Source organism: Balaenoptera acutorostrata, chromosome X (genome assembly GCF_949987535.1).
Source record: "Balaenoptera acutorostrata chromosome X, mBalAcu1.1, whole genome shotgun sequence".
NCBI classification, from domain to species: domain Eukaryota; kingdom Metazoa; phylum Chordata; class Mammalia; order Artiodactyla; family Balaenopteridae; genus Balaenoptera; species Balaenoptera acutorostrata.
In genome coordinates this window covers 131,904,076-131,930,335 of record NC_080085.1, presented here as the reverse complement: position 1 = coordinate 131,930,335, position 26,260 = coordinate 131,904,076, and the positions used below count along the sequence as shown (strand labels likewise).

General features: G+C 51.2%; 1 protein-coding gene across 4 annotated transcripts; it reads right to left on the bottom strand.

Moving 5' to 3' along the window:
* Nucleotides 1–20,471: 20,471 nt before the first annotated feature.
* Nucleotides 20,472–25,871, bottom strand: TMEM187 (transmembrane protein 187). 4 transcript variants are annotated; one of them, XM_057538478.1, is made up of 3 exons: nucleotides 25,763–25,867; nucleotides 22,474–22,602; nucleotides 20,472–21,839 (listed from the first exon to the last, which is right to left on the bottom strand). In XM_057538478.1, exon 3 carries the CDS (start codon nucleotides 21,586–21,588, stop codon nucleotides 20,788–20,790), a length of 801 nt encoding a protein of 266 aa, XP_057394461.1. In that variant the 5' UTR covers nucleotides 21,589–21,839; nucleotides 22,474–22,602; nucleotides 25,763–25,867; the 3' UTR covers nucleotides 20,472–20,787. The 4 variants fall into 4 exon arrangements, with proteins under 4 accessions (XP_057394461.1, XP_057394464.1, XP_057394462.1 ...); XM_057538481.1 differs by having other exon boundaries at nucleotides 25,789–25,832; XM_057538479.1 differs by lacking the exon at nucleotides 22,474–22,602 and having other exon boundaries at nucleotides 25,789–25,871.
* Nucleotides 25,872–26,260: the final 389 nt, after the last annotated feature.

The following is a 26,260-nucleotide window of genomic DNA, read 5'->3' as shown; positions in this document are numbered from 1 at the left end:
CACGTAGCGGTCGCCACACGTGTTTGCCTTCTGATCACAGTCTTGCGCTGCCTGTTGGCCGATATCTGAAAATAGTTGTTTCAAATATTTTGACTGGTTTCCTAGTTGTTCACACGACAGGGCTATTCTGGCCAGAATCGGAACTTTCCCCTCTTTTCTGAGGAATTCTTCAGTCCTAAGATCACCCCATCTTTCTCCTGCAGGATCTATTTCTTCCTCCCTCCTGGATCTACTTTCATCAGCTCACTGACTTTGTATAGCTGTAAACAGCCAGGTGACAGCCACTGCTGAGATCTAAGTCGGTACCAGTTATCTGTTGTTCCAAACCACCTCAAAGTTGAGGGGCTGAAACGATAACATTACCTTTGCCTGTGAACTTGCAACCTGGGCAGGGCTCCGATGGGACAGCTCAGTGTCAGCTGCAGTGACCAGAAGGCTGGTTGCTGGCACCATCCGGAGGCTCCCACACGTGTCTGGTGGTTGATGCTGGTGGTTAGGCAGGGACCCTGCTGGGACTAGGACACCTACACATACCTCTTCCTTGTGGCCGTGTGGCTTCTTCCCAGCATGGGGCTGGCTTCTAAGACTGAACCTCTTGAGACAGCCTGCTGGAGGCTGTGTCACCTTTCATGGTCTGCTTTGTGCTGCACCCTCGAGGGGAAAGGAATTACAGTCCAGCTTTTGATGGGAGGAGTGTCAAGATTCATGGACGGGTTGAAAACCAGCCCAAGGGCATTTCCGTCCCCCTGCCAAGGTTCCTCATGCGAGAGGGGCACTAGGCTGGCTGCAAACACATAGATGAGTCCGCTGTGTTCTTGAACTTCCCATAAATGGAACCGTGTAGCACGGGCCCTGTCGTGCCCAGCTGCTTTCGCTCAGCACATAGTTTTGAGATGCAGCCGTGCTATTGCGAGCAGCCGTAGCTGATGGGCTTTCATGCCCAAGGGGTGTTCTGTTGTAGAAACAGACCGATTTCGTCCCTTCTCCCTTTCACGGACATCTGGGTTTTCAGTTTGGTGCTGGTATAAGTAAAGGTTCCCTGGACATTTTCATGCATGTCTTGGTTATGGATGCCCCCCTTCCTCTTGGATGTTACATCCGTTAGGGTTTAGGCCGAGAGGCAGAGCGACTATTGGTAAGAGAATAATCGTTACAGATACGGTTAGACCTGCAAATCTACATGAGGCTGTGGCTTCTGCCTCTGGTGTTGGGCCTCAGGTCAGCAGCCCTGGCCTCTGGAAGGGAGAAACAGCCGTTCGTGGGAGAGCAAACCCGAATGGAGCCTGCATCTTTCTCGCTGTATCCAAATGCTGGCGATGCAGGTGGCCTACAGACAAGCGGGCACCCCACGGCACAAAGTCAGGCGCGCAGCTGGCCTGGAATTTGGACCCATGGGAAATGCTGCTGGGGGTTGCTGCCCCCCACCTGCCAGATCCCAAGCAGATTTCTCCTGTGGCCAACCCTGACCTGGGACCACACAGGGAGTGGGACTCTGGGAAACATCATTTCAGTTTAGCTAGAGTGACGCAGTACCAGAGTAGCCCAAGCATACGTACTGGGAGCAGGACGGCTGGGTCACGCGGGATGCGTGCGGTCAGTTTTAGCAGATTGCTGACAGACGTTTTCCCGCATGGCTGTACCAGTTTACCCCCCTTCCCCAGCAGTTTGTGAGAGTTCCAGTTGCTCCACATCCTCGCCAGCACTTGGTGTTCTCAGCACGTTTTCATTGTAATCATTCTAACAGGGTTTAGACCCGTTGTGGTTTGAGTTTGCATTTCCCCGATGACTAATGATGAACGTCAGAGGCGGATAGGTGGCTGCCTGGGGGGGCGGGGAGGGAGGGGCGGGAGGGAAGGGTCACCAGGGGCGAGAGGAAACTTTTGGAGGTCATGGATATGGCCATTCTCTCAATTGTGGTGACGGTTTCACAGATAGAACTTTCAAAGACTAGGCTTTAAACTACGTGCAGTTGATTTTATGTCAATTTTCCCTCAATATAGCTGTTTTTTCAAAATACAACGTGACTCTTTTAAGCAACGTATTGTCGGGGGTTTTTTTCCATTTAATGCAGCCTGACAATGCCTTCATTGGCATTTTAATGTAATTGCCCATATGGTTGTGTGTGTGTTTGTTGTGGTAAAATACACATGACATAGTATTTATCATGTGAACCATTTGGATCCGATTCAGTAGCACTAGATACATTCACACTGTTGTGTAACCATCACCACTAGCAAAACCCCCAAACTTTTTCATCATCTCCAACATAAACCCTGTGCCCACTAACCAGTGACGCCCCATTCTCCCTCCTGAGATGGCCGTGTTGTCCCATCTGCTCTTTGTTCCTTCCTTTTTCCTTTCTCACCTTCTTTCAGTGTCACTGGTGTCATCCTTCTTGGGTTACCCTGCGGATCGGGTGTGCAGCCCTGCATTTACCCCTCCCCCTTGCCCTGGTGCTGCTGTCTTCACGTTGGCGTGGTTTGACTTCTGCTGTGTTTACCTCATAGAGTCCCCTTCTAACGCTCTGCATGCCTTCCCGCAGCTCTGGTCTTCCACCCTGGATCCCTCCTTCCCTCCCTTGCTCTCTTTCTCAGATGATTTCATTTCTTGACCGAAAATAAGGTCAAGAAAATAATCAGAGGATAACATCACCATAGGGGCCATTAACGAGCATGATCCATCCTCAGATGTTTTCTGACCTTGACTACTGCAAACCACCAAAACCCCTCTATGGGGCCCATGGCCTAGACGTCAGTACTTTTGGAATAACGCTTCATTTTTTAATTTTTTATAAATTTATTTTATTTATTTTTGGCTGCATTGGGTCTTCGTTGCTGCGCGTGGGCTTTCTCTAGTTGCGGCGAGCCGGAGCTACTCTTCGTTGTAGTGCGCGGGCTTCTCGTTACGGTGGCTTCTCCTGTTGCGGAGCACGGGCTGTAGGCACGCAGGCTTCAGTAGTTGTGGCTTGCGGGCTCTAGAGCGCAGGCTCAGTAGTTGTGGCGCACGGGCTTAGTGGCTCTGCGGCATGTGGGATCTTCCCAGACCAGGACTCGAACCCGTGTCCCCTGCGCTGGCAGGCAGATTCTTAACCACTGCACCACCAGTGAAGTCCCAAGACTACATTTTGTTTATCCATTCTTCCATAGATGGAAATGTGGGTTGTTTCCACTTTGGGGCTGCTATGAATAGTGCCGCTATGAACATTTGTGTATAAGTTTTCCTGTGGCTGTGTTTCATTCCTCTGGGAGTGGAGTTGCTAGGTGATGTGGTAACGTATGTGTAACATTTTGAGGACCTGTCTATTTCCACAAGGGCTGCGCCATTTTACAGCCACACCAGCAACCTGTGAGGGCTCTAATTTGTCCATGTCCTCACCAACCCCACGTTACTGTCTGTCCTTTCAATGATAGCCATTCTAGTAGGTGTGAAGGACTAGCTTATTGAAGTTTGGGTTTCTACTTCCTTAGTGACTAATGACGTTGAACATCCTTGCACGTGCAGGGTCATTTTCCTTCAGCCTGAAGAACTACCTGCAATACTTCTTACAGGACAGGTAGGCCGGCGTTGAGTTGCCCCAACGTTTGCCTGAAATGTATTTATTTTGCCTTCATCTTTAAAGGCTATTTTGCTCGGTATAGAACTCCACGTTGGCAGTTTTTCTCTTTCAGCACTTTTAAATATATTATCCCATCACCTTTCATTACTTCTGTTGAAAAGCCATCATCAGTCTTATTACATTGCTTCTGCAGTCAATGTTTTGTTTCCCTCTAGGTGCTTTCAGTAGTTCTTCTCTGTCTTGGATTTTCAACGGTCTGACTGTGTGACGCACTTCGTGCCTAGCTGTGATTTTCTTGGTGTCTCTGTTGCTTAATGTTTGTAACCTCCTTGAACCTGGGGTTTGATGTCTTTCTGTCACTTGTGGAAAATTCCCGACCACTATCTCTGCAAATATTGCTTCTGTCCTCTTTCCTCTGCTGCTTGAGAACCAGCCAGGGTGACTCTTGCCTGCACCCTCATCTCAAGGATTGTAGCCCCTCAAGTCAGGCCTTTGCTGCTTGCTTGTTCTCTGGTGCCTTCAAATGGTTCTTCAAAAATATACATTTTGTCCAGCTTCTCTAGCAGTTTTCAGTGAGAGTTAGTCTGATATACTCTATCAGTCGTGGCCAGAATCAGAAGGTCGCCAGAAGTTTTTCTTGACGCCTCCCATTCCTTCGCTCACACCAGCTAACCAACACATCTTATCTTCTTCCACATTGTAGATTTCTCCCCTCTGCCTCGTTCCATCTCCATGGCCCTGCCTTGGCCAAACCGTCGTCAGCTCTGTCACGGCTGGCTGCAGCTGCCTGCATCGTGCTGTGGGGACCCTGCCCCTGCCTGGCCCTCCAGCCTTCTCTCCTACCAGTCGGGTCTCTTCACAAAACTCAGAGGTTAAACTGTGCTGTCAGTCAAGACAGATCTGTGCCCAGGCAAGCCAGAGCGAAGTCCAAGCAAACCTATGTCCGTTCACTTTTCTCTCCGTTGAAGGTACGAACCGTACTAAGTTCCACCGCTAATGCTAATGCTGGGTGGTTTTTTTGGGTTGCAAATGTGACATCAGAAATACTCCCTCGCTGTTGTTTTTCTAGAAGAGAATGAAAGTCAGCAGGCACAAACAGTGAATGGAGACCTCCCTCCTGGGTTGGGTTTTCTGCTGAGTCACTGCCTTAATGGCTCCCCAAGATAACTGGCTCCCCCTCTCTTAGCCTGTTTCTAAGGCAACCAGTGAGCAGGCTGGGAGCAAAGCCAACCTGGGGTCAGGAGCCCCATTCCCGGCCGCCATGTGGTCATTTTTTCCTAGCCAGAACATTTTTAGAGTCCATTTTTTAAAAAAACAAACACTGCCTTTTAAAAATACCTGCTCTTTGTGAAGAATCCCAAACAGTACATGAGTGTAGTTACAAAGGAAGACAAACCCCTTCTCACTTTCCCCACCTGCGTCTCCTCCCCGAGAGCAGAGGGCAGCCACGCAAGCCTCAGTGGTCCACCTCCTGAGACCCAGACCACGCTCGCCCCCCTGCACCCAGCTGGGCCCCCGAAGGCTGTGCCCCGGTGCGCACACTGTCTGAATATACTATCAAGTGACGTAAGTGGTCCTCTGCGGAGAGTCAGGTTGTTTCCAGTTCTTTCTTCTGTTTGTGCTTTTGCCACCATAAACAATCCTGCATCCTCACATGTGTATTTTTACACACTTAGGCAAGGGTATTTTTTTAGGCAAGGGTATGTTTTTTAGGCAAGGGTATTTTTTAGGTGAGACCCTTGGGAGCTGGATCACTAGGTCATTTTGGTACATGTAGCCCACGTGGCCTCCAAAGCACCAGGTATTGGCAAAAGTTTCACCTTTGCAATCTTTTTGGTTTTTTTAATATTTATTTATTTATTTAGCCTGTGCCAGGTCTTAGTTGTGGCACGCGGGGTCTTCCCTGCCGCGTACAGGATCTTCGTTGCTGTAAGCGGACTCTTAGTTGCGGCATGTGGGCTTCTTAGTTGTGGCATGCGTGTGGGATCTAGTTCCCCGACCAGGGATCGAACCCGGGCCCCCTGCATTGGGAGTGGGGAGTCTTACCCACTGGACCACCAGGGAACTCCCCACCTTTGCAAATCTAACCGGTAGGAAGGCATATCTTGCTTTTTATTTTCATTTCAGTATGAGTGAGGTTGGACGTTCTTCACTGGTTTGCCTGCATTGGCCTTTTGAATTTCTTTTCACGTGAGCTTTCTCGTCATACTCATGGTTAAATTCCACTGGGCTATGGGTCTTTTATTGGTACGGAGAGTTCTTTCCATAATCGGGATCATATGTGTTACAAGTATTCTATCCTCATTTGTGATGTGTCTTTAACTTTGTTCCTGGTACTTTCCATTCAAAAATGTACTAATGTTCACCTGCCAGAATGGCTATTATCAAAAAGACCACAAATAACAAATGTTGGCGAGGATGTGGAGAAAAGGGAACCCTCGTACACTGTTGGTGGGAATGTAAATTGGTGCAGCCACTACGGGAAACAATATGGAGGCTTCTCAAAAAACTAAAAATAGAACTACCATGTGATCCAGCAATCCCACTCCTGGGTTTATATCCAAAGAAAACGAAAACCCTAATTTGAAAGGATTCATACAGCCCAATGTTCGTAGCAGCCAAGATAAGGAAGCTACCTAAGTGTCCACCAGGTGAATGGATAAAAAAAGATGCGGTGTATGTATACAGTGGAATACTACTCATGGACTAAGGAGGAAATTTAAATCTTTTAAAATACTAAATACCAAATGTAACCTTATGCCAGTACATTTGAATAATAGCTTATTTTTTTAACATTTATGTATTTATTTATTTTGGCTGCGCTGGGTCTTAGTTGCGGCACACGGCTCTTCGTTGCGGCATATGGGATCTTTAGCTGCAGCATGCAAACTCTTAGTTGCGGCTTGTGGGATCCAGTTCCCCAAGCAGGGATCAAACCTGGGCCCCCTGCATTGGGAGCACGGAGTCTTACCCACTGGACCACCAGGGAAGTCCCTATGCCGGCGGTACGTTTGAAATTCTAGATTAAATGAATGATTTTCTTTGAAAAATAAAAATCTCCAAAATTGTCTCAGAAAGTAGAAAAACTGAATACAGCAAAAATCACATATGATATGGAATCATATGCAAAGGGCCCGTGTTCAGCAAGTTGTTCTCACCTTTCACAGAGGCATTCCCGCAGTGGGACAAGCCCAGGGACCCCCGAGTGTAAGCAGAAATGGGACTCGGGGACCCTCCCCAGCTGAGGCCTGTTGGGGGCTGAGGCCGCGTCTGCACCCCCTCCCCACACCCCATGTGGCCATCTGGCTTCGGACCATTCTGCATCTTCGGCTAATTAACCCGGGAGCCTACGCTGAGGATGTGTGTGTGGCCACCATTGTTCGTCGTGGGGATAGGGTGGCCTGTTTGTTCCCAGCGCAGCTTCACACAGGACCAGGAAAGGGTACTGGTGTCACATTTCACAAGTAACACCCCCTCGGCCACTGTTGGCTCCCACTCATTCCCCTGTGAGGCCACCAAGATGACTTGTTGGTCAAAAAAGGCCAAGATCATTGCAGCCTGCAGTAAGAGAGACCACGACCTTGACAGAGCCTTAGAGGCTTCTTGGAGGGGCGAGGTCAAGGGTGAGGTGTTTTTAATTAGGTTTTTCCAGTCTGGTGTAAGGCAGGTCTTTCAACCAGGGGTTCTGATTGGGATGGAGCAAACCCAGCTCAGGATTGGCGGATCCTGCCAAGCGGAGGCTTTGCAGGTAACTGGAAGAATAAAGGGCCCTCTGAAAAGCCCCCTGAGCCTGCTGTGGTTCTTGGCTGGAGGCTGTTACCCTGATGAGGGCCGGTTGAATAATCTAATGTTTGGATAAATGGATTTGGAGGAAGCTTCTGAAATCAACAATAGAGTTATTTGCAACTTCCACGTGCTAGACAAGAATGTCCTGGCATAGTACAGGCACCGGGAGCTAAGGGCTGAGCGATCGTGGTTTCAGTTCTCACCTGAGCAGGTCAGGAACTACCCTGGTGGTGGGGGAAGCCACCTCTCCCTGGGGCTGGCTGAGAGGCACCTTCCAGCACAACCGGCCCTCCCACGACCAGGCAACGAGGGGCACCGGTGGCGGCGCTGTAACATTGGAGGGGAACGCGTGGGCAGCTTGCCCTCTGCAAAGCCCAGAGAGGGGTGCCCCCAGAGAACCAACCCTGGAGACCAGAGGCGCTCGAGTCATCCCCATCTCATCTGGAAGTGGCGGAGCTCCTGGTGCTGGGGGACCCGAGTGAGCCAGGGCGGCCTGGCCGCGGGCGGCCTGCCCCGCCACCGTCTGGCATAGCGAGGAGATGGTGCGTTTCAAGTGGGCTGTCTCGCTGACTTCTACCCACAAGGATGTCCTACTGAGGGACCCCCCCAGCAGCAAGAGCCGTGGGGTGGGGAGGGTTGAGAGGCGAGGGAGAAGGCGAGCCCGAGGCGGATGGGCTCCTGGGCAGGGGAGAGACTTGAATCGGGTACAAGGGGGATGTTTGCAAATGAACACCATTGGATTTAAGACCCAGAATGAGACTGACTACAGTGAAAAGTGACGGACTCGGCCTCCCATTTCTTAAGGGGGACTTACTACAACCCAATGGTGGGGGCAATTGCTGGTAAAAATAAAACCATTTTCATGCATATGCTTCCAAGGAGTTGAGACTACCTGCGAAGGCTGGTTAAAGGCATGAAGCCCGATCCTAAAACCAGACAAGCCCAAAGAGAAAACCATGCCCGGTCTCAGATCAGACCCAGCACAGAATGCCAGAATCCGGGCTGGCGAGGCCTGCCTCACATGCCATCTCAGCAGCCCGGACCAGAAACACACCTCCCTGACAGATGCGGGGCCCAGTTGCTGAGAGGAGCAGTGACCCCCAGCAAAGGAGACTCGAGACTGTCAAGTTTTCTCGTTCTTGGTGTGGCTTCAGGAAATGGGGATGGAACGGGATACCCCGCAACGTTTCCTAACTTGTTTTTTCATAGAAACCTGCCCCCTTTTTGGTGTGGTGTTAATTTTGTAACCAGCCAACTGACTGCATTTGCTTATGTTTTAGAATTCTTTTTTCAGTTGATTATCTTGGACCTTTCAGTTGTACAATCATCTTATTTACAAATAATGAGAACTTTGCTTTGTCGTTTCCAACACATATTCCTTGTATCTTTTCCAGTGTGAAATAATAATGGTGATCGATCGTGGGATGTTGTCTTTCACCATGAAGCACAGCAGGGCCTTTTGGCTTGAGAGATAGATATATCAGCTCTGAAGCTACTAGCATCTGTTTACAGATTTCACTGTCCAAAAATGGGTGGAGTAATATTTCCCATCCCACTTGTTCTTCCAGAACGTTTCCACTCCCCCATCAAGAAGTAGAGTCCCCTTGACCATGGAGTCTGGCAGAAGGGACTAGGGACATCCAAGGCTAGGTCTGTCTCTTGAGAGGCTCACCACCCTTGGAACCAGGCGTCGAGCGGTGAGGAAGGTGACCCGGAGGTCACGTGTGCAAAGGAATCAGTGCCCTCTGTCACCCCAGCTGAGCGCCCAGCTACCATCCAGCACCCACTTGCCCTTGGTGGGCTGGCCCCGGCCGACACCACATAGAGCAGAGATGAGCCCTGCCCACGCTGCAGACCCACCAGCAAAACGGACACTTGGCATTGTTTCAAGCCACCGGTTTTTTTGTTTTGTTCTGCTTTTTAATTTTTGGGCCGCACCGCGCGGCATGTGGGATCCTAGTTCCCCGACCAGGGATCTGACCCGCGCCCCCTGCACTGGAAGCGCGGTGTCCTAACCACTGGACCACAGGGAAGTCCCTTAAGCCACCATTTTGGGGTAGTTTGTTGTGCAGCCGTAGTGAACTGGAATGTCATCTATTCCAATTCCTCTCTTATTAAGCGAATTGAATTTTACCAAATACCTTTTTCCCTTCATTTTTTTATTGTGGTAAAAATATGTATCAAATTAACCCTTTTGACCACTTTTAACTGTGAGTTCAGTGGCATTCAAGTTCAGGTGATTCACACTGGTGTGCAGCCGTCACCACCATCCATCCGCAGAACTCTTTTCATCTTCCCAACTGAAACTCTGTCCCCGTTAAACAATAATTCCCCCTCCCATCCCTCAGGCCCTGGCACCCACCATCCTACTTTCTGTCTCTACGAGCTGGGCTACTCTAGGCACCTGATAGAATGGAATCATACACTCTGTGCAATTGTGTCTTGGTTTATTTCACTCAGCACAATGTTTTCAAGGTTTGTCCATGTTGAAACATGTATCAGAATTTCCTTCCTTTTTAAGGCTGAATGACATTCCACTGTGTGTCTCTACCACGCTTTGTCCATTCATCAGTTGATGGACAGTTGGGTTGCTTCCACCTTTTGGCTATTGTAATGCTGCTGTGAACAATGGTGTACAAATATCTGTCCCAGTGCCTGCTTTCAATTCTTTTGGGTGGATACCCACAAGTGGGATTGCTTCAAATACCTTTTGACAACTACTGATGTCATGCTTTCCTCCTTGGACGTATTAATATTACTAATTATAGTAACATCATTCCTAATTGAATCATCTCTGCGCTCTTGGAATGAACTCCACTTGGGTATGGTATATTCATTTCTTAATCTGCTTTTGGATTGTCTGAGCTAATTTTTAATTTTTGAAATATGCATCAGCATTTCAGTGAAAAGGATCTGCAGTTTTCTTTGTGCTGTGTGTGCTGTGTGTGTGTGTTATCTTTGTCAAGTCTGGAAACCAGATCATACAGTTACTCAGGCCAGAAGTGCCCACGGAGCACCAGACACTGGCCTGGACTTGCGGAATGGAGCCGGGACAGACAGCCACAGGGAGTCTGCCTGTGTGCTCCTCTCGTTCTTCTGGGAGAAGGTCCCTTCGGTTTCATTAAACACACTTGGAAGCTTGTCTTTACTTTCTGGGGTCAAGGTCGGCGACGTCGGTTTCCCCGCCTCCCAGCTGCCAAGCCGCAGAGAGAAGCTGGGCGAGGCCGCAGCTCAGAACCAGAAGGCAGCTGGCCTCGGGGTCTAGCGGTTCAGGAATGAGGAGCTGGCCCTGCGGGGCCCCGAGCTCCTCCCTGTGGGGCCCTCCCCCCTCCTCCAACAGCCCCGCCCCGCCTCCTGCTAAGCCTCGTCAGTCGCGGGGAAACGCAAGTGTCGTCAACGGAGTGGAGCCGCGGTGCGAAGTGGGCCAGCCACTTCCGATGACCACTAGCCGGCTTCTTATGAACTTGAACTTCACCTACCCCCAGGAAGCCATTCCGCTCTAGGTGTGTACCAAAAAGAAATGAATGAGCACGTCCATACAAAGGCTTGTACCTGCGTGTCCACAGCAGCTTTCTTTATATGAGCCCCCAACTAAATGCCCATCAACAGACTAACAGATCAATAGAGCTGTCAGATATCCATATCGCACACTACTACTCAGTAATAAAAAGGAATCAATGTGCTGATACGTGTATGAATGTCACACGCTGTAAGCTTCCATTTGTATGAAGTTCTAGAATGTGCAAAACCAATCGGGAATGATAGAGGTCACAGTAACGTTTAGTTTGGGGCTTGGTTTGATGGCGCCTCCGCTGTGTGTATGGAAAGTCCTAGTGATTACACTTAATATGTTTTGGGTCAATAAAAATAATGCGGATACGTGAGCCCCTAAAGCTGTAAATTTTACTTTAAATAACATTTTCAGTATCACCCACCACTTTTATCATTTCGTTCTTTTTATTACTGTAGTTCTAAGTATTTTTAAATTCTCGTTACGATTTTTTTTAAACTTTGCAATGTGTGGCAATTGTGCGTCCGTGTGTGTGCACATGCGTGCACCGACTTCTAACCTAATCACACTGTCTTCAAATACAGTGGTCTGACACCAAGCTTCCAGCTTGCCATCGTCTTCAGACACCGATTGCGGCCATGGGGGCAGAGGGAAGGTGCTCTGACCGAGGAAGCCTCAGTCACGGTGCCCTTAGTTACTGGCTCCTTCACGTTTTCTGAATCTTCACAGAACTGTTGTCTGCTTGACCTAAATACCTTCGAGGAAAGCCCGTGGAAACCTCCCTCTACGGTGCTAGATTTGTCTATTTCTCCCTGGAGTTCTGTCAATTTTTGCTTTATATATTTTGAACCTATTTTAACATTATTCCTAAAATGTTCTTGTTTTGTCTGATATTAATATAGCCACGCCAGCTCCCTCTTGGTTAGTAGGTGCCGAGTATATCTTTTTTTCTCCCTCTTTCACATGTGATCTTTCCGCAGACATATGTTTTAGGTGAGTGTCTAGTAAACAGCATATGCCTGGAGGTTGTGGTTTTGATGCAGCGTGACAATCTCTGTAATCTCTGACAGTTCCCTGATCTGAAGTCCTCTCAGAGGTGACATCTGTTGTTTGTTGTGTCGGCCACCCCAGAAGCCCCACCAGTGGGACTGTCTCAGCTCGTTGTGGGTGTCACAGGCTCAGCTCCACCACCTGTTTGTGTTGTACACTATAAAGCCCATCTGAATGGCAAGGACAAATAGCTTCAAATGGAAAACATTCCCGAATGGCTGCCCGGCAAGGACAGGGCGCTCTCTGGGGAAGCTGAGATGCCCCGTGACACAGCCAGGTGTGTGTGCCAGTGCAGTGCCTATGAGAGGGTTTTGAAAATTAAGAATGTATTTTCAAAGCGTAATGAGATCCCACGTCACGCCCTCTAGGATGCTTATAATCAAAACTCAGTAACAAGGGCTGGTGAGGATGTCAAGAAATCAAAAGCTTTGTGTGCTGCGGTGGGAACGGTGCGGCCGCTCCTTGAACAATTCCGCATGGAATCAGCCCCCGTCCCAGCATGGCCACTCCCAGCTACCGACCCAAGAGAAAGGAAGACACCCTGTCCGCACAGAATCTTAGGCACAAATGTGCAGAGCAGCATTACTCATAAGAGCCAAAGGTACAAACAACCCAAATGTCCATCTGATGACTGGGTAAGCAAAAGGTGGTCTAACCACACCGTGGAGAACTATACGGCCATCAAAGGGAATGCAGTACTGATAGATGCTACGACATGGATGAACCTCGGAAACACGATGCTGGGTGAAAGCAGCCAGACGCAGAAGGCCACATGGTGTATCAGTCCATTTATACGAAAGGCTCAGAAGAGGCAAATCCAGAGCGGCAGAAAGCAGATGAGTGGGTGCCAGGACTGGGTGGCAGTATGGGAAGCGGCTGCTAACAGGCCTGGGGTTTCTTCTGGGGTGATAACAATGTCCTGGAATTCATGGTGACAGTTGCACAGAATATACTGAAAAACACTGGAATGTACACTTTAGAAGCGTGAATTGTATGGTATGTGATTCCTATCGCAATTATTTATTTATTTATTTATTTATTTATTTATTTATTTATTTAGCCTGCACCAAGTCTTAGCTGCGGCATGCGGGATCATTTAGTTGCAGCTTGCATGCGGGATCTAGTTCCCTGACCAGGGATCGAACCCAGGCCCCCTGCATTGGGAGCGCAGAGTCTTACTCACTGGACCACCAGGGAAGTCCCTCAATTTTTAAACATATTTTCAAAATGAAATTTGGCTCCCAAGCCACGGTGGCAAGGGCTCTAATTACAAATCACAACGTAGCAGCCGAGAGCAGGGAGGGAATTCTGAAGCCCCAGGGCCAACCCCACCTTGGCCACTTCCTACCTCCACAAACCTGAAGGTTATTCAACTTCTCTAAACTTACTTTCCTCGACAGTAAGCCCTCAGTAACCGTTAGCTACTCCCAGTATGATTCGTGTTTCCTCATCTACGGTGCAGCCCGAGAGATGCAGCTCCGGGCTGGGAAGAGCGGCCAGGACCCACAGCTGGTTCTGTGCAGACACTTTCCTGAACTGCTTTTATGGGTCACCTCGACCAGTGCTCACAACCAGCCATGCCATATGAGAGGGGAAACTGAGGCACAGAGGGCTGACAAAACGTATTCAAGGTGTCTCAGCTAGTGAACTGCAGAGATCAATGTCGATTTTTAAAGTATAGTTAAATACAGATAACATCGTTTACCACGTTAACCATTTTTCAGCGCCCAGTTGGGCGGCATTAAGTACACTCAGGTTGCTGTGCAGCCATCCCCACCATCCATCTCTAGAACTGTCCATCTTCCCCAAGGGAAACTCTGTCCCCGTTAGACACTAGCCCCCCTCCCCCTCCCCCAGCCCGTCCTCCCTCCCCTTCCCCCAGCCCGTGCCCCCTCGCCCTCCCCCAGCCCGTGCCCTCCCTCCCCCTCCCCCAGCCCATGCCCCCCTACCCCTCCCCCAGCCCGTGCCCCCTAACCCTCCCCCAGCCCGTGCCCCCCCATCCTACTTTCCGTCTCTAGGAATCTGACGACTCTAAGTGGCTCATACAAGTGGAGTCATACAGTATCCGTCCTTTGTGCCTGGCTGATTTCCCTGACCATGATGCCTTGTAGGTCCAGCCATGTTGTAGCAGGTGTGAGAACGACCTTCCTTTTTTTTTTTTTTTTAATGAGGATCTTGAATCAGATGCGTATGTTTGATTGATTGATTGATTGATTGATTTTGGCTGTGTTGGGTCTTCGTTTCTGTGCGAGGGCTTTCTCCAGTTGTGGCAAGCGGGGGCCACTCTTCATCGCGATGCGCGGGCCTCTCTCGTTGCGGAGCACAGGCTCCAGACGCGCAGGCTCAGCAGTTGTGGCTCACGGGCCCAGCCGCTCTGCGGCATGTGGGATCTTCCCAGGCCAGGGCTCGAACCCGTGTCCCCTGCATTAGCAGGCAGATTCTCAACCACTGCGCCACCAGGGAAGCCCGCGACCTTCCTTTTTAAGGCTGAATAACATTCCACTGATTGGATGGACCACATCTTGTTCGTCCATTCATCCACTGATGGACACTTGGGTTGCTTTCATGTTTTAGTTATTGTGAATAACGCTGCTGTGAACACAGGTGTACAAGTATCTCTTCAAGACCCTGCTTTCCCTTCCTTTTTTTTTGAATTTTTGAATTTTATTTTATCTTTTTTATACAGCAAGTTCTTATTAGTTATCCATTTTATACATATTAGTGTACATATGTCAATCCCAATCTCCCAATTCATCACAGCACCACCCCCCCCCCGCCCCCGCCGCTTTCCCCCCTTGGTGTCCATACATTTGTTCTCTACGTCTGTGTCTCTATTTCTGCCCTGCAAACCGGTTCATCTGTACCATTTTTCTAGGTTCCACACATATGCGTTAATAAACGATATTTGTTCTCCTCTTTCTGACTTACTTCACTCCGTATGACAGTCTCTAGATTCATCCACGTCTCTACACATGACCCAATTTCGTTCCTTTTTATGGCTGAGTAATATTCCATTGTGTATATGTAGCACATCTTTTTTTTTCTTTTCTCACATCTTCTTTATCCATTCGTCTGTCGGTCGACGGGCATTTAGGTTACTTCCATGACCTGGCTTTTGTAAATAGTGCTGCATTGAACATTGTGGTATGTGACTCTTTTTGAATTATGGTTTTCTCAGGGCATATGCCCAGTAATGGGATTGCTGGGTCATATGGTTGTTCTATTTTTAGTTTTTTAAGGACCTTCCATACTGTTTTCCATAGTGGCTGTATCAATTTACACTCCCACCAACAGTGCAAGAGGGTTCCCTTTTCTCCACATCCTCTCCAGCATTTGTTGTTTGTAGATTTTCTGCTGATGCCCACTCTAACTGGTGTGAGGTGATACCTCACTGTAGTTTTGATTTGCGTTTCTCTAATAATTAGTGATGTTGGGCAGCTTTTCATGTGCTTCTTAGCCATCTGTATGTCTTCTTTGGTGAAATGTCTATTTAGGTCTTCTGCCCACTTTTGGGTTGGGTTGTTTGTTTTTTTAATATTGAGCTGCATGAGCTGTTTATATATTTGGGAGATTAATCCTTTGTCTGTTGATTCGTTTGCAAATATTTTCTCCCATTCTGAGGGTTGTCTTTTCGTCTTGTTTGTAGTTTCCTTTGCTTTGCAAAAGCTTTTAAATTTCATTAGGTCCCACTTGTTTATTTTTGTTTTTATTTCCATTACTCTAGGAGGTGGGTCAAAAAGGATCTTGCTGTGATTTATGTCATAGAGTGTTCTGCCTATGTTTTCCTCTAAGAGTTTTATCGTGTCCGGTCTTACATTTAGGTCTCTAATCCATTTTGAGTTTATTTTTGTGTATGCTGTTAGGGAGTGTTCTACTTTCATTCTTTTACATGTAGCTGTCCAGTTTTCCCAGCACCAGTTATTGAAGAGACTGTCTTTTCTCCACTGTATATCCTTGCCTCCTTTGTCATAGGTTAGTTGACCATAGGTGCGTGGGTTTATCTCTGGGGTTTCTATCCTGTTCCATTGATCCATATTTCTGTTTTTCTGCTTTCCCTTCTGTTGGGGAGATACCCAGAAGTGGAATTGCTGGATCCTATGTTTGATTTTTCCAGGCAACCTCAGTTTTAAGCTGGGAAAGGCAAACCATAAGGAAATGAAATTCTAGTTCACTGCCATCAGAGCAGCAGACAGTAACTCCTCTCCCAGTACTACGTGCTGGTGAGGCCATGGAGCAACGGGAACTCTGCTGGGCAGTCATTTCAGCAACCACCGTGGCGAGGGATTTGGCAACTTCTAGTTCAGCTGAAGTGCAGATGTGCTGTGCACAGGCAGATCCCCTAGCGACGTGCTCACACTTAGGCAGAGAGGCCCAGACAGCAGCACCAAAGGAGGTACTACCCTGATGGGAAGCCAGGAGACCTGGGGGAAAACACCCACAGATCCAGTCCTGAAGCTGGTGGGAGATGGATCAGGGCCACGTGGTGCATCTAGGGAAGGTTACAGCACGTGCAAGACGGCAGTGCACATTGCTGGTCATCTCCCCCCGCTCCCCTGTAGGAAAGGTCTCAGAACGTGTTGGGGAGTGGGCTACACCCAACTCCGGACGGTGGTTGCCTCTGGGGCGGGAGAGTAGGGTCAGGCCCCCGTGTGATCTGTTAGGCTGCATGAGAAAGAAGAGGCAGAAGTAAAACCAGAAGTCAGCGGTTCTGAAGATCCAAGTGAAAGGCAGGAAACGGAAGAAAAGACTAGAAACACATGAAAATGGTTAGAAGGACCTGCTGGGCAAGCAGGCTTGGGGAGCTTTTCCGGCCCCGGAATTCAGCACTTAGCAGAGAGGCAGCCAGGGCTCGAGGGGCACCTGGCAGCTGAAAACACCGGGAACCCAAGACCCACTTAGGAGGGGAAGAGGCGCTCTCCAATTTCATGGCTATTTGGGGGCTCGCTCGGGAACAGAAATTGCCTAGTTTATATTTACCCAAAGATTTCTACTCATGGAGGCTTTCGGAGGTGAGAGGGAAATGTTTACCTGTGGGACGTGCCCAACTTTAAGTGCCGAGAAACAAAATCTCCTTCGTCCCCCAGGCTGCGATGAGACGTGCTCCACGGGGTTTGGGCATTTCCATAGAACATGATTGTGAAGGGCTCCGGTCAAGAACAGTTCGGTGAACTGTCCTGTTAACAGTGACGACAGCTGCACTGTTTTGTTTCTGAATGTAACTTTCAACTATTTTATGAGTATTAGTCTTAATAATTTTATAATTAACTTTTTATAATGAAAACTACCTGAAGCAGCTATAGGAGATGTTAAGATTTGACAAAGCTACCTGATGTATAGACAAGAAACCCAAAAGCTACAAAGAAAAAGACAGACATTTAGACATCCATGACCGGGGAAACCTTCAACCACGTTCCCTTAAGATGCCCACAAAGGCAAGACAAATGAGATTAAGAAAACGTATGTATCATCTGTATGACAGATGAATGGTTAATGTTTATAATGTAAAACAAGCTCCTGCAAACTTTCGGAAGAAAAAGTCCAATAATGAGGAAAGGATATAAACCAACAACCTACAGAAGAATAAATCCTGACTTCCAACAGACAAGTGCACAAGCACCAGTTGTGCACAAGTGTGCATGCGTGTGTGTGGAGGGGCACGAGTTAAAGTCACAACGAGGTCTTGCTTTGCCCCCATCAGATTGGCACAAAATGGAAAAGCCCCCTGACGCCTTGCCCGGCCTCTCTCATCGCCGTTAGAAACTGAACCATAATGTCAGTGGGAAAGGCAACCCGGGTGCCCTTGAGTCGCCTCCTGACCCTGACCTAGAGGAAGGCAAGCTTCAGGGCGAAGGGGCAGGCACAGGAGGTTGGGGTGAGGGCGGCCGGTATAGATGCCACTGCAGCGGCGCGGGGCCAGGGGCGGCATCGGGGCCCAGCACCGTGAGCGGGAAAGACAGGTGCAGGGGGGGGTGTCCCACGCTGGGGCCACCGCAACCCCGATGGCGCTCTCGGCTGGCTCGTCGTCCCCACCGTGAGCCTGTATACCTGCACAATCAGAGCAAAACCAATACCACTGCTTTCAGGGGGAGCAGATCCCCAGGCCTCGTGTGGGGAAGTGAGAAGAGGCCAGGTGGTGCCGCCACTGTCACTGCTCCCCGGGGAAAGTGGGGCATCACGGCAGAAGGGCCTGGAGGCCGGCCGCCTGCCTTTCGGATGCTCAGCGTTGAAACCTTCAGCAAAGTCGCACATCTATAGTTTCAGTTTCTGCGGAACGAGGGGGCTGCGCAGACGGTTTCTGAGATCCCTCCCAGCTTCGGAGCCTCGAAACCGTTAGGCCAGACGCGGGGGCAGGGCCCATCTGGTCACCATCGGCTTCGCTGCTTTCCGGGGGCAGGTTGCAGAGGAAAGAGCAGAGCCCAGAGGGGGCCCGGCCGCCAGCCTCCGTCCTCTGGCGCCTGACACCGCGGGCGCCCTCGCAGCCTGGGGCAGGGCTGAGGCTGGTTGAGGCCCCGGCCCCGGAAGTCGGGACTCACCAGGGCTGGAGGGGACGCAGGAAGCTGCGTGGCTGAGGCTGGCCACACTTTGAGAAACACTGATCAAAAACGGGGCAGAGAGAGAAGGTTCCAGGCCTCTGGCTTTGGTTGGATGGGTTCAATATAGGGCCGTCTGATTTAGCAAATAAAGACAGAACACGCAGTGAAATCTGAATTTCAGATAAACAATGAACATTTTTTTAGTATAAGCACATCTCATGAGACATTGGGGACACACTGGTACTAAAACATTATTTGATGTCCTGCATTTCATCTGACCACCTTGGGCTTCTGGAGGTTTCTGCCCCATCCGAGGTGTCCCTTCCACACGAGTCTCTCCTTTGGGTGGAGTCCACCCCGCCCAGGGTCTCCCCAGGCCCCAGAGTGGAAAAGACCCCCTGCGGTTCCCCCCCTTTCCCTCCCCCCCCCCCGGCACAGTGGTGTTCGTAGTTCTTCATGAAACAGTCCTGAATCACCCTGATCTCAGCGTGACACCTGTTTCCTGTGGGGACCCAGCCTGACACAGGAGTGGAATGAAACCCAGAAGGTTCCCAGGGTTATTTATTAAATAGGTATTGGTAAAAATAAAATAAAATAAAAACAACAAAATAAGTTATGGGTGCTTGCGGCTCAAAGGTATGGAATGAACGAGGCTATGCAAAGCCCCAATTCTCAGGGGATCCACTCTGTCAAGGAAGGAAACAGCGACTAAGAGAGAGGTAGCCAAGCAGGGGGGGATCAGAGCCCACCCCACATCAGACCCTGGTCCTCCCCCATTCCTCCACACTGCCACCTCCGTCTCTAATTGAGACACCCGAGAAATCACGTCTTTCCCCTCCCTCCCTCTGGCCTCCTCGAGGAGATGCCCATAGGCTTTTTCCTCTTCTAGGACATACAAAGCCTTCGAGATAACTAGTGGAACAAAGCTGCTTCCCGAAGCAAATGCTGGCCCTGCTCTTCAAAGCCGGCAGGCCCCGCCTCGGGCCCCAGTCCTCAGGGGAGGGGCAGAGGCAATGTTCACCGACAGGATTCTTCAGGTAACAACTTGGTTGAGACCCGCCACCCACTGGAGATGTGCCCAGAACAGAACATCCTGCCCAGGTACCCGGTTTCAAAATCACCTTGGTAGTCATGGCAACGGTCCACAGGCCAACCCTCGAGGCTCCAGGGAGAGGGGCCTCAGGGGACACTGAACAGATGCATGTGGGCTGCCCATCCCGAGACGCCATTCGGCAGGGACAGGACATCCTCTCCCTTCTGCCCTCACCTTTGTCTTTAAAGACCAGATGCCTTTCAGGTGACGGGGAGTGAAACAGGTGTCTAAAGAACACGTTACCAAGTGGGAGAAAGAATGCATAGGGAGATGGTCTCTAAAGGGCAACCCAAAGGCAGACCCCTCAGCATCTCTTGGGCCTCAGTGTCCCCCCCCCGAGGGGGGCCCTCTGGTTCAAGCATTAGCATCTGCATGAGAAGCACGCTTTGGGGTTGAAAGATGCCAAGTCCATGGCCCTACGCTGAGACGCCATCAGGGGATCACGGTTCCTAAGGACCTGGGCTTCTCCATGGGTGACAGACACCTGACACTTCAGTAACCCTAGCTGCTGAGGACATCTAAGCTATACCCTGGCTCTGAGGGAAGACCCAGCAAGCAACATTCTGGTGAGGATTCAACTTTTGACATTTCTGGGTGTTTCTTCATCTAGACGCACCCTGCCTTGTTCCACAAAGGATCTGAGGTGACGTGACTTCCATGTGACCTGCTGTCAGCTTGGCAGTCGCAGATGTCACAGTGAGTTAGTGCTCTGGACTTCGGATTTCCCCACCAGTCTGCTAGGCGCATGTGTTTACTATGACTCAGTCTCCCTGAAGCCAGATACCTCTGGGGACGCTCACTGGTAACCCCAGCGCCTGGCCTGGCACACCAGCCAGAAGCTACCCTGCCCCACTGTTGCCAGCCCATGCTTGTAGCCTACATCCTGAAGCAGACAACCATTCTTTGTCCAACCATGAGTCTGATGGATTTCTTGGGGTCATTTCCCCCCAGCATTTTATTTTGAAAAATTTCAAACTACAGAAAAATTACAAGAATACTAAAATGGAACCCCACATCCCGGCCCTTAGATATTTGCTTTAACCCTTTGAAAGTAAGTTGCAGAGAGCATAACATTTCATAATGTTGAATATTCATACTCAGAGTATTGAAGCCCATAAGTTTGAAGGAAGGGGCAGTCTTCTGTCATCATCCTATCTTGTTGCACCCAGGACACTGAACACTGACGACAGGATGCCAGTGGAGAGCGCATTTTGATGTTAGGGTGGGTCAGCGGCCGGAAGCACCTTCCTTCCACACTTCAACGCACCTTCTCCGCAGGAGGGCGTCTTCGGCAGGTGTTTAAGTTGGTCAGGAACAAGAAGGCAAAGTGGAACTGGAGCACATCGCAGACTTTGGACCAGAAGTGGCCCGTGAGCCGCTGGAAGAGGTGCCACTGCGAGAGCTCGTGGTCACACAGCTTGAGGACCACAAAACCCAGGCAGGAGAGCACGCCCAGAGCCAAGTACGTTCCCGAGGAAGCGCTGCCGTGGCGCCCCTGAGTGCGCAGGGCCTGCCCCACAGCTGCTGCGACGTGTACGCCCAGCGCCACCTCAAACCCACAGGGGTGCAGCAGGGCCAGGCTGTAACTGCACAGGGAGAGGCCCTCGACGGCCAGGAGCCGCCAGGGCTTCCAGCCCCCGTCCAGGCAGAGGCACCAGGCCACCGGCCACGCAAAGATGGGCAAGGTGAGCCACTGGTCCAGCACGGCGGTGGGGCGCGTCTGCATCGCAATGCGCAGCCACTGAACCGGGCCATAGACCAGGGCCATGCCCGCAAAGACGTCCTTCAGGTAGCAAGCCTTCCGTGCCTCTGTGGGGCCCCCCGGGGCGCTGGCCTTGCTCTGCAGCCAGTACATCCCCAGGAGCACGTAGGCCACGTTAACGAGCGAGTTGAAGGGCATGGCCAGGAAGGCAGGGAGGCTGGCGACCGGCGCTTCGGCGTAGTGCTCATAGCCCACTTGGACAGAGACACCTGCGAAAACACCGGTGTGGACGGTGGCCGCGCAGAGGCAGCTGACCAGGGCCACGTGGAAGAGGGCCTGCCCCGACTCGGGCTTCATCTGGAGCCCTATGTGTGACCCGGGTCGGAGAGCTTAAGAGAGCAGCCGTCTCCAGTGTTATTTCAGAATTCAGATAAACAGTTTTTTTGCAAAACACTCCTCGGCCTCCCAGCTGAGCCAGCAGGAAGAAGTCCCCGTGATTCCCGACGCAGATGCTGCGACCTTGCCCCGAGTGGAGGCGGTGGCCCAGAGGAAGGCAAGGGTTCCGCTGATTGGTTGGCACCAGTGGAGGATCGTTCTGCCTTTTTCCTCTGTGGTTACAAAAAGAGTGTAGTTAAAGAGTGTGGGTAGAAAGAAAACCATCCAAAACAGAGCCTCCATCTTCCCGATTCTCAGCCTCAGGATCCACCAACAGTTTTCATCAGAAAAAAAAAACACACAGAAATAAAAGTGCAGGAATACCCACAGTCCATTCACCTTCTTATATGTGGCCTCTAGAAGCCTCTAGAACCCTCTTTCACCTAGAGGTTTTGTGCCCCTCTCTCCTGATACCTATGCTGTTTTTCTTTCATCTGTGTACTATAAAAATCCCGCTCCTTGCCCTAGTTCCCTTCGAGCCACTGCATTTAGAGACTTAAATCTTTCCTAGGTCTGCTGTTAAAACTCAGAATGGGCTTTTCCACCTCAGTGGCATTACAAATGTGGATGTTTCCAAGCCAGTCCCAAAGCCCTTTGAACCAAATACCCAGTTAAATGAGAAACCATTAGCTGTGGTCCGAGTTCTGGAATCTAAGGCAAGGATGGTGGGGGTGGGTAGGGGTGGGGGGAGGACTCCCTTCTGCTTCTTAGGTGTGAGGCCAGGTGGCACAGGGAGCCGTCCCCCAGGCCTGCCACCCTGGTTCACCCTCCTGCCTGCCCCTGAAGTGCCGCGCCTTTCAAATTCACCTTCTGTCCTTGGCTCACAAGAAAACCTTCCACTTCCTGCAGTCACAGAAGCAGTCCGATAATTTAAAAACAATGTGGACTTTTCATGGACCATCAACTGCTCTGGGGCCTGCTGCGGTGTGAGTTGGCCTGGTAGCAAGAGATATATTAATATCAACAAGAGAAGAGGTTCAATGCCCTGAAAGTGACTCAAAGCGAAGACAGCAATCAGGCAGGCAAGCATGGGGACGAGAGGGACTGTCCCTGTTCAAACCCCAGCTCCCCCACCTACTAACCGTGTGATCTTGGGCCTTAACCCTTCCGGGCCTCAGTTTGCATACCTGCAGAATGGGGATGCTACCAGTACCTCCCTGCAGAGTCGTGGTGTGAATTAAATGAGTTCTTAGAGATGTAGACCACAGCTCATTTCTGAGGCCCAGTGTCCACCTGCCCTCCTGCAGTTCAGGCCCTGAAAGGGCGGGGCAGGGTCTGATTCTGTGCTCTCCCTCCGCTGCTCAGTTTCTGTTCAAGCACAAAACCAGCACCCCTGCTCTTTTTCCTCGTCCTGTTTGCCATTTCACTTCTCAGACTGGCCCTGGGGCCCACCTGTAAGATCCGGGAAGGGGCCCGCTGGGTCTCTTAGTGAGCCTTCTCGCTCCCATCCTGCCTTGGGGGCCTGTTGTTAAGGGGACCAGCATTTCCACGAAGGAACTGAAGGCCTTGTCCCGACCCTCATCTCAGCATGCAGCACTGTCTCGCACCTCCTCGCTGCAGCTTCCGGTTAAGGAGCCTCTAGGCTGGGGGGCTGGGGGGCTGCCCCTGCCCCGGGGTCCCCACTTCCAGGCTGGCACACAGCAGCCCCCAGCGTCTCCCTCAAGGACCGCCCCTGCTTAGCACCCTTCAGTGGCCGGCTCTCCACTCGCACACAATCACGCCCCGACCTCTTGGCCAGGCACCAAAGTGCCATGCTCACGTAGCCCCGCGGGTGCCCCCTGGCCTGGCCTGCTGACACCGTCAGCTCGGCTGTGGCTTCCGCTCTGGCACCGGCGCTTCCCCATTCCGCTCCCGAGTCTGGCTGGGGCACCAGCTGAGGCCCGGCCTCGTATCTCCAGGTCCTTCCCCGACGCCACCTGGGGCCCGACTCCCTGGTGTGAAGAGCCAGGCCTCCCGGGCCCCACGCAGCCAGCGCTAGCCTGACCCTCTTGTCTGCCAGCCAGCATGGAGGAGAGCTGGGGACCGGATCCCAACACTGTCAGCTTGATAGACAAGGAGGCCCAGGAAGGGCGTGGAAAGTGACTCCTCTCCAGCTGCTGGCCAGAGGCTACCGAGCCCTTGCGCAAGCTGAAAGCGACGTGTAATCAGACGAACTTCCCAAGTCCACCAGGAAGACCAGGCTGGGTACCTTACGGCCTAGCTCCTCCGCACCCCTGAGGTGCTGTGACACTTGTTACGTGACTCTCAAAGTTCTTCCCAGCTTCCCCCGGCACATGAAGGGCCGAGGGCTCCCCAGCAACACCCTCTCGCCTGGTCTGGTGCTGGGCTCTTTGCGGGAAGTCCTGCAAAACGTGACAATCTCCTGGCTAAGGGGTTAAGACGTGTTCCTTAAACTCTCCTGCTTCCTCAGTCTGGATGCATTGAAGCAGGAGCCACTGTCACGTGTCACAGTGGCGGTTTCTTTGGCCTGTATCGTTTATGACAACTGTTTATTGTGCCCGTGACTACCCTGACCACCTTTGTTCCCTTTCTGCAGGTAAGGGGACGCCAGTCTGAGGGCTGTACCATGGGCCGCCAGCAGCAGGAGAGCTCAATCTGGGCCACTTGGATGCCCAAGGAGCCTGGAACTACCGTAGTGATTCTTGAACTCTGAGGACAGAATCACTGAATGTGGCTAAGGCGCCTGGGAACCAGCAGCTTGGCTTCCTTATTTTACAGGGGAAGGAGATGGGGCCAGAGAGGTGACGTGAACGGACAAGGTCACTTAGAGCAGTTGGTGGCACAGAAACACAGGTGAGGGCTCTTGTCCTTTGGCTGTGTCACAGGACTCTTTGGCCTTTTCTCAAACAAATGCTTCCAAATGCATAAACTAAAACAGAGAATTACAACAGAAACTTAATATGTCGAAAGACAGTTATTAAAGTATTTTTGAAAATGCATGATATATGGGCTTCCCTGGTGGTGCAGTGGTTAACAATCCACCCGCCAATGCAGGGGACACGGGTTCGAGCCCTGGTCCGGGAGGATCCCACATGCCGCAGAGCAATTAAGCCCGTGTGCCACAACTACTGAGCCTGCACTCTAAAACCCGCATGCCACAACTACTGAGCCCACGTGCCTAGAGCCCGTGCTCCGCAACAGGAGAAGCCACTGCAATGAGAGGCCCACGCACTGCAACGAAGAGTAGCCCCCGCTCACCACAACTAGAGAAAGCCCATGCGCAGCAACGAAGACCCAACGCAGACAAAAATAAATAACTAAAATAAATAAATTTAAAATGGATTTCTATTTATAAAAAAAAAAAGAAAATGTATGATATAGTAATATACGTGCTTCTTAACTAATAGGTTAAATTACAGGATCTATGGGCAGGTTGAATAACTACAGTAATTTCTTTTTTAAAAATAAATTTATTTATTTTAGTTATTTATTTTTGGCTGCGTTGGGTCCTATTGCTGCGAGCGGGCTCTCTCCAGCTGCGGTGCGTGGGCCTCCCACCGCAGTGGCCCCTCCCGCCACGGAGCACAGGCTCCAGGCGCACGGGCTTCAGTAGTTGTGGCACGCGGGCTCAGTAGTTGTGGCTCACGGGCTCTAGAGCACAGGCTCAGTAGCTGTGGTGCACGGGCTTAGCTGCTCCGCGGCATGTGGGATCTTCCTGGACCAGGGCGCGAACCCGTGTCCCCTGCACTGGCAGGCGGATTCCCAACCACACTGCACCACCAGGGAAGCCCAACTACAGTAATTTCAAAGCAGTTATTCTGTAATAACTTGTAATTTAGTTAATTTCAGGATATCTACAAGAAAAGTTATATGATCTCAAATGATCTGTCATTTCCTTTGGTGACACAGTCACCAGGCTTAACGCTCTGTGCTTTGCTGCCTACACTTGTAATTGCGGGAAAGGCCAAATTTCGGCTGGAGGTTGGTGAATGTGAAGATCAAATAAAGATGAGAGAAACAGGAAAAATCATCTGTTGTCATTCCAAGAGCCCGGACAGCAGCGCATTACACCCTGCGTCTGGCAGTGAGCATGACAGTGCAGCGACCAGACGGTCTCCTGCAAGATTTGGAACATCGGGGTGGTGACAGTACCCACCTCTCAAGATTGTTGTGAGAACTTACAGGATTGGCGCGAAAAGGCCAGCGATCACCATCCGGGTATTTTGCCTCTCTCGCTTTGCTGGGGGAAATTCAAATCTCGAAAAAGGGCGGACCCGAAAGGCGACCGTGCGCCTGCGCGCGGGGCGGGACGCGGGGCCCTGGGAAGCAGGCGGGGCGGGGTGACGCGAGGTGACGCGGGGCGATGCGGACCGCTCCCGCGCCCGCCCGCTCGCCTCAGGCGCCGCCAGCCTGGCTGCCCGCCCGACAGCCGGAGGGGCGGCGGGCGGCTCGGCGCGCGGCAGCCCCGCTCTTTTTCTTGGGGCGCCGGCGGTCGCGGCGGCGCCCCCGCGTGGGGGCGGGACAGCAGGCCTGGGAGCCTGGGAGGGCTCCGCCCCCGGCGTGGCGCGCCAGGCCGCGTTACCGCCCACTCTCACCCCGCCTCCGGCTCCCCTGGAGGCGGGCTTCGGGCCACCTTTCCGGAGGCAGCTGGGCG

Coding starts and splice junctions, on each gene's coding strand:
- TMEM187 (XM_057538479.1), bottom strand. CDS start 21,588: ATGAAGCCCGAGTCGGGGCAGGCCCTCTTCCACGTGGCCCTGGTCAGC.